The sequence below is a fragment of the Bos mutus genome, chromosome 7, assembly GCF_027580195.1.
Source record: "Bos mutus isolate GX-2022 chromosome 7, NWIPB_WYAK_1.1, whole genome shotgun sequence".
NCBI classification, from domain to species: domain Eukaryota; kingdom Metazoa; phylum Chordata; class Mammalia; order Artiodactyla; family Bovidae; genus Bos; species Bos mutus.
In genome coordinates this window covers 61,096,632-61,103,924 of record NC_091623.1, presented here as the reverse complement: position 1 = coordinate 61,103,924, position 7,293 = coordinate 61,096,632, and the positions used below count along the sequence as shown (strand labels likewise).

The 7,293-nt window shown below is 56.9% G+C and overlaps 1 protein-coding gene across 1 annotated transcript; it reads right to left on the bottom strand.

The window, feature by feature from the left end:
• Window positions 1–2,542: 2,542 nt before the first annotated feature.
• On the bottom strand, window positions 2,543–7,277 carry LSM7 (LSM7 homolog, U6 small nuclear RNA and mRNA degradation associated). Its single transcript, XM_070373981.1, has 4 exons — window positions 7,227–7,277; window positions 6,998–7,088; window positions 4,133–4,204; window positions 2,543–2,790 (listed from the first exon to the last, which is right to left on the bottom strand). The coding sequence occupies exons 1-4, from the start codon at window positions 7,230–7,232 to the stop codon at window positions 2,648–2,650; spliced, it is 312 nt and encodes a 103-aa protein (XP_070230082.1). The 5' UTR covers window positions 7,233–7,277; the 3' UTR covers window positions 2,543–2,647.
• Window positions 7,278–7,293: the final 16 nt, after the last annotated feature.

The following is a 7,293-nucleotide window of genomic DNA, read 5'->3' as shown; positions in this document are numbered from 1 at the left end:
CTGGGAGCTGGAAGGGCGGGATCCGGGCCGGGGTCAGTGGGCTGCCTCTTGAGAGCATGGTGGGCTGGCAGGCGGGCTGGCGGCCACTGGGGATTTATACCGGCGTGGCGGGGGAGGGGGGAGCAATATCAGTGTCACCAGCCAGGTTGCTGCGTCCTCGTTTCTCCCTGTTCCTGCTCTAGTCTCCGCCTCCGTATCTGCCTTTCCCTGTCTCCCTCAGTCTCTCTCTGCATCTCCCTACCTGCTTCTGGCCATCTCTTTCTCAAATTCCTTGTAAAATATTAAAATTTCAATATAACACTCAGTGTAAAATATTAAATATTAAATTTCTCCTTGTGAAATATTAAAACAGTTAAGGACAGTCTAACATCCATTTCTGATCATCATCTTCAGTCCCAGGTCAGCAGGATCTTTCTAGATCCTTCTCTCTATATATATTTAAAAGCATAGAAACGTAAGATTTTCTTAAAAAGGATCATCTTGACTAAATGGTGTTACACCACCCGCATGCTACACTTGTATGTCAGCAAGTCTCAGTGACCTATCCACTGCATAACAAACATCCCCCAACATAGGGGCATAAAACGTATTAATCCTCGTGATTCTGTAGGTTGGCAGTGAAGTTATTCTGCTGGTGTCACCTAGGTTAACTCAGGGAATTTGTGGTTATATTTAATCCACCTCTGCACAGACAGCTCTGCCTCTCTGTAATAAGTCACTTTGTGTGTGGCTGGAGGAACCTGAGTCTCTACAGCAGATCCCCTAGTGATGGGCAGCTAGGTTATTAAAAACAAAGTCAAAGTGACTCTCCAGGGTGGTTCAGTGAACAGGCTCATTTCATCTGCCTTTCTGGGGCATTCTGCCTGAGCCCCCAGGAGGTCGGGGTCTCCCTCTCTTGGCCCCCACAGCATTGTTCCCATCCTTAGACTTGAGGGCAAACACCTGTGCTCTTAACCAACTGGGTAGGGTCCCAGTCCCTGGCTGCAGAGTGGATATTCGATGGCTTTTCTTGAGCTTAAGAGGGAAGGAACGGGACCTCAGAGAGGTTGGGACACTTCCTATCAGTCACATAGCAAGTGGGGGAAGGAGAACTGGAGCCTTGGACTTTGTGGCCACAGAGAACTTGTCTGTTCATCAGCTGGGAGGGGAAGGGTGGGTGGAGAGTGGTCTGAGGCCTGGGGGACTGCTGTGTGGGGGCAGAGGGTCCAGAGACAAGCCTGGCTGGGGGCTGGAAAAATCAGGTGTTCTTGAGTTTCTGTCCTAGCCCTCGGCTACCTCAGGGGCTCTAAAGAGGTCTGATTAGCCTCCAGGCCTCGCTGCTCCCCTACCCCTCCCACCTCACCCTGGGGTCCAGGCCCCTGGGCTCTCTGACCCTGAGTTCTGGGTCTCCGCCTTTGTATCTTGGTCTCAGACAGCACAGGCTGTGCAGGTGCAGAACAGAGGTTCCGGTGCCTGGGTTCTCAGTCCCTCCACTGTGAGAGCCCCCTGCCTGAGTCCCAGGCACCAGCTGTCGATTGCTCCCCAAGACCAGAGCACAGGGGTTGGATGTTGGCAGGCTGGGTGCGTGCAGATTCTAGGTCACAGCTTTCCCCGGGGCTGTGACCCCAGCTTGCCCAGGGCCCCCCCATGCTGGCCAGGGGGCGGGAGGAGGCAGGGCTGCCAGATGGCAGGGAAGTGGGGCAGAGGGAGGAGCATTTGGGATTGGCTAGCGGCCCCACAGCTAATTCCCGGCAGCAGGGGCTAATGCTGCTGGGCCATGGCAGAGCTCAGATCTCTGAGATAAGCCAGCTGTTCTCCCTTTATTTGTTGGCGACGACGGAGGACAGGTAGCGAGGGAGTCATCCAGCCTGGTCTCCTTCTGTAGCCACTTCCAGTGTGTCCCCAGGTGTTGGGGGAGGGATCCCAGTTTAAACTTTCTGCCAGGACAACTCATGCCTACTCCTGGCCTCCCCCATCCACCCTCATCAGTGCTCCAGAGTGACAAATGAGAGACGAGCCTGCTGTCAGCAGGGATGGGCCCATGGGGGCAGGGTCCTAACAAGGACACTGGGTTTATGGAACGAGGCCAGGAGAAAGCCGTGCTCCTGAGGACAGGGACTGGGGACGTTCATGATGATGGCCTGGGGTCACCGGCTGAGGGGCAGGGTGGGCTTGTCCTCTGAGACGAGCGGGGAAGAGGTTCAGATCACCTCTGGGGTTGTGGGCCAGGTGGATAGCAGGCTCCATCTAGTCTGTCCTTTGTGGGGATATGGCTGTGCTGGAACATGACAAAGTGGACCCAGCTCTGTAGGACCCCTTGGGCCAGAGCATAGAGGCACTGAAAGGACAGGAGCTGCCGCTGAGAAGGTTGGCTGGGGTGTCCACAGAGGCGGTGACCCCTGGGGGGTCTCTGCAGAGGCATGACCCATTCCCCGCCGGCACTATGCATGCTTAGTCACCACCAAGTCCCCAGCCAGGGCTCAAGCTCTGCCAAATGAACCAAATCCCCAGGTCCAGGTTTTGCCAGAACACCAAAGCTGAAAGGAAGATTCCAGGGCTCCTGGACACTTGAGGTTTGCAATTTTATTAAGAAAACAAAAATGTAAGTTATACAAAAAAGAGTTCCATTCGGACGGGTGGCCAAGTCAGAGGAGCAGTGGCCTGGCTGCTAGGCATCCTGCTGCTGGATGAAGGGGTTGGGGATGGCCTCCATGCCGTCCTGCGGGCAGATGAGCACCACCGAAGTGCCCCTGCACACCACCAGGCCCAGCTGCCGCGTGTCCTCTGTGAGCTTGTACTGGTCGTCGGGGTCTGTGGGAGAAGAGGGGTGGCAGTGAGGCGGTGTGGGAAGATGCCCGGAGATGTGCCTGGGTGGGAAGAAGTGGGCTGTGGGGGCTGGAGGGAGGGAAGGCAGGCCAAGCTCCCACCCCCCACCTCTGCTTCTCCCAGCCTGTTGGCAGCTTCTCTGGAGATGGATGGAGAGGCTTAGGAAGAGCTCTGGAAACAGCCCTGTGCAGCCTACCCTCCTTCCACAATGAGAACACAGCCCCGGGGAGATGGACCGAGTGCTCAGAGGGGCGGTGGGGAGAAGAAAAACCCATCTGCAGGATCTGGGCGTTCCTGGAGGGCCACCATTCACCCCCGCACCAACGGGCTGTTCCCAGTGGGGGGAAGTGACAGCACACGGAGGAGATCTTACTCTCAGAGATTACTGCATGATGGGAGAGGCTGAGTTGGGGTGCAACTCCCCACCCCCAGACCCTGCAGGACAACAGCTGTCCGAGCCTGCCCGTTCCCTCCTGGAGCTGCAGGGATGGGTCTGGCTGGCTCTGGGCCTGGGGCTGTTCTGGGGTGAGGAGAGGGCAAAAAGTCGCTGGACCAGCAAGCCAGGACCCCATGTAAGTGCATGGCACACACCAGCTCATGTGGTTCACCCAGCAGCCCCACAGGGTGAGGCTGTCCTTTTCCAGAATGTCATCTGCCTGAGGACGCTGGGCCAGGACCCCAGCAGCAGGACTCTGGGTAAACCCCGAGGGAAGACAGAAAACGAGGGTGGGCAAGAGGCCCTACAGGGTTGCTCCTCCCATAAAGAGGGCCTCTGCCTGGTGGCCTTTGACACTTGCGTGTGGCCGCATTTACTCTGCACCAGAGTAACGTGTACTTCAACATCGACAGTCCCTGGAGAAGCGAGACCCCCTTCTCTCCTGAACCTGGGGGCTCCATCATGCTGCACTCAGGCTGAGCTGGCGGGTCTGGGGACTTGTGGAGACAGGGATGGGAAAGGAAGGGGAGGGGACCCTTTGTCAGCAGCAGGAGTTGACAGACAGAGACAGCAGGAGAGAGGGGGTAGGATGAGCCCCCTGGAAGCCAGCTTTATCGCGGCGGATGCAGCACCTTTCTAGCCCCACCAGGCAGACTTAACTCCAGCAAGTGCTCAGGGTCGGTGATGAGTGAATCCGGAAAACACTCCACTCTTGAAGTCCCGAGATGACAGTGTACTGAGCCCCACCAGGACAGTGGCAGAGCAATCACACCTGTCAGCCGTCTGACCCACCAGGTGCCATGCTCACGGTGGCTCAGCACGTGGGTGGCGGCCCAGGAACAGTAAGAAAGGCCTGGCAAGGACGCTTCCAAGCCCCGCAGCTGCACTCACCTCGCATGTACTCGATGGTGCCGTCCAGCACGAGGTTGAGCAGCGGGTCGAACCCTTTCAGGATTCCACTGGCTTGTCGGAATCACCAAGCAGAGAAGAGAGATGGACAAGCATAAGATCAATGGTCATTCTGGACAAAGTGCGAGCCGCACGAGGGTGTCAGCACATGAAATTGGGGTGCCCTCACTGGTGAGGGGCCACCCCCCAGCCAGATGCAGGTGTGGCAGCAGCCTCTCCAGGGACAGGACAGATGCAGGACCAAAGGGGGAGCAACGGAAGGGCTCCTGGGAGATGAGCAGTGACAGCTGACCCTGCACCATGGCCGCCGCAAACAGTCGGCAAATCCGCCTGCGCCGGTTTTGTAAACAGTTTAACTGGCACCCGGCTGCGCTCGTTTGTTAAATGTCGCTGTGGTGGCTCAGCTGCTGCAATGGTGGAGTTGAGGAGTTGCAACAGAGACCGTCTGGCCAGCACAGCTGAAAATGTTCCGTCTGGTCTTCTGTAGAACAAGTCTGCCAGCCCCGCCTGAGTGCAAGGCCCTGGCTCTGCTTCCTCTACTGTTTACAGCCCTCCTCAAGCCTGTGATGGTGCTCACCAAGTGGGGTGATGGACAGTGACAAATCCAGTAATACATCTGGGCACTTGGCCCCGGGCAAGGTAGTAAGCCCACACCTGTGGGTCCTCCCTTCTTATATGGGAGAGGTGCTGCAGCAGGTGGGTGGGATTCTCAGATGAATCCAGCATTCCCCCACCCCCCGCTCTGGTGTGGGATGGAACCCTCGATCAGACATCGGTCTGGTCAGGCTGTAAAAGAGGGCGCTGTGGATGTGATCAAGGTCCATGAGTCAGTCCACCCTTAGTGAATCTAAAGGGAGGCTATGCTGGGTGGGCCTGACCTGACAGGTGAGCCATTAAAAGGATGGGCCCTTTCTGAAAAGAGAAGTTGAAAAAATGAGATTTTCCTGCTAGCCTTGAAGGACTTAACTGCCATGCTGTAGACAGTGTCCGTGGCAGGGGCGGTGGGCAGCCTCTAGGAGCCCAGAGGATCCCTGCCCAACACCTGCCAGAAAACGGGGAGCCCGGGCCTGAGATGACGGGCTCCCAGAGACACTCCCTCACTGCAACCTCGTCAGAGACCTGAGCCCGAGGCATCCAGAGTCTGGAACCACAGGTGCTGTGAGATAAAAATGGGTTGTTGAAGCATAGAAAATGAACAGAAGGGACTTCCCTGGTGGTCCAAGTGGCTAAGAATCCATTCTGCAGTGCAGCAAATGTGGGTTCCATCCTTGGTCAGGGAACTAAGACCTTACACCGCATGGAGCAACTAAGCCATATGGCATAATTAGAGAGACCTGGCCTGGAATTTGAGACCTTATGCAGCTAAATTAAAAAAAACACACACAAGCGCCTTGAGCCCCATCTCCTTGTACATCCCAGAACCGGCAAGGTGCCAGTGTTTGTTCAGATTCAGAGCCTCACTGGGCTGGGTACCTAGACGGGCAGGCACTGTGTTTTTAGCCACTCTGATGCTACCCAGGCGTCCACATCTCAGAGGAGGAGGGGTCTGAATCACCATCTTACGAACAAAGAAACTGAAGATCAGAGGAAGCTGAATAAGTGAAGCACTGGGTGCTCACTAAGTGTCAGGACCTTGGCTAACAACATTACCCTGTAATTTCATCACCACTGCTGAGGTAAGTGGAGTTAACAGCCTCTGACAAATGAGACAGACTCAGAGATGGTAGCGACTTGGCCAAAGTCCCACAGCCAGTGAGCTGGGGCTCTGCCCTGGACCGCACTCTGCACATAACCCTGCATCATCTTTCCTGCCAGTCTCCTCACCAGATCGCAGAGAGAGATGCAGAGTTAAAGCCTCACAGTAACTGAAAAAACCTGCCAAGCCCTGACAGCTGCTGCTGCTGCTAAGTCGCTTCAGTCGTGTCCAACTCTGTGCGACCCCATAGGTGGCAACCCACCAGGCTCCCCTGTCCCTGGGATTCTCCAGGCAAGACCACTGGAGTGGGTTGCCATTTCCTTCTCCAATGCATGAAAGTGAAGTCGCTCAGTCGTGTCCGACTCTTCGAGACCCCATGGACTGCAGCCCACCAGGCTCCTCCGTCCATGGGATTTTCCAGGCAAGAGTACTGGAGTGGGGTGCCATTGCCTTCTCCGGTGACAGCTGCTACCAGGAGCTTATACCTGACTCGGGATGCAGAGTCAAGCAGAGCTTCCCAAAGCAGCTGAGAGCTGCCTGCCTCACTCAAAAGCAAAAGGCTCATTCTTTACCCTAGAACAGTGGTGAACAAGGAGATGAGATCTGCTTTCAACAGGTGCCTCAGGTGGCTTCGTGTAAATTGAGTATAGGGCCTGGGTTCTCAACTGGGGCAATTCTGCCCCTGCCAGGGAACACTAGGCCATGTCTGGGATGCCTGTGGTCATCAGGACTAGAGGGCTCCTGGAATCGAGTAGGTGGGACCAGAGACGCTGCTCCACACCCTACAGCGCCCAGGACGGCCCCCTACAGAGAACAATGCGGCCTTAATGTCAGCAGTGCCGAAACTGAGAAACCTTGGTGCTGAGGGTGCCCGTGGGGGTCTGGGGCAGCCGCCTGGGTGAGACAAGACACAAAGGAAGCAGAGACCTGAATCCCAGCCCTTGTGGCTGCGGGTGAGGTTTGGGCCCCTCTGCGTGCATCAGTTTCCCCACCTGCAAAAGGGGTGTAACCGTTCCTACACGCCGGCGCCAGCAGCAGGCCGGACGAGTTGTCCGAGCCAAGCGCCTAAAGCGCGGCCCAGGCATCCGTTACCGGTACCGCCTCCCGTTACTCCTCGTGGACCGTGGAGGGGGAGGGCAGCGGGGCCTCACCTTCTCTGCCTCCCTGGAACTTCACTCGGATGGTCTTGTCGATGTACTTGGACAGGTCCAAGATGCTCTCTTTCTTTTTCTTCTCTTTGTCCTGCAGGGGATGCAGAGCGCTGTGAGGCGGGGAGCACGGCCGGAGTCTGCTCAGTCAGCCCCGCCAGCCCCGCCAGCCCGACGAACCCCGCCAACCCGGCGAACCCCGCCAACCCCGCCAGCAGCGCCGCACGCTCACCGCCATCTTGTCGCGCCGCGTCGCTATGCGCAGGCGCCGCCACTGCGCCCTTTGTACCTACCGCTGC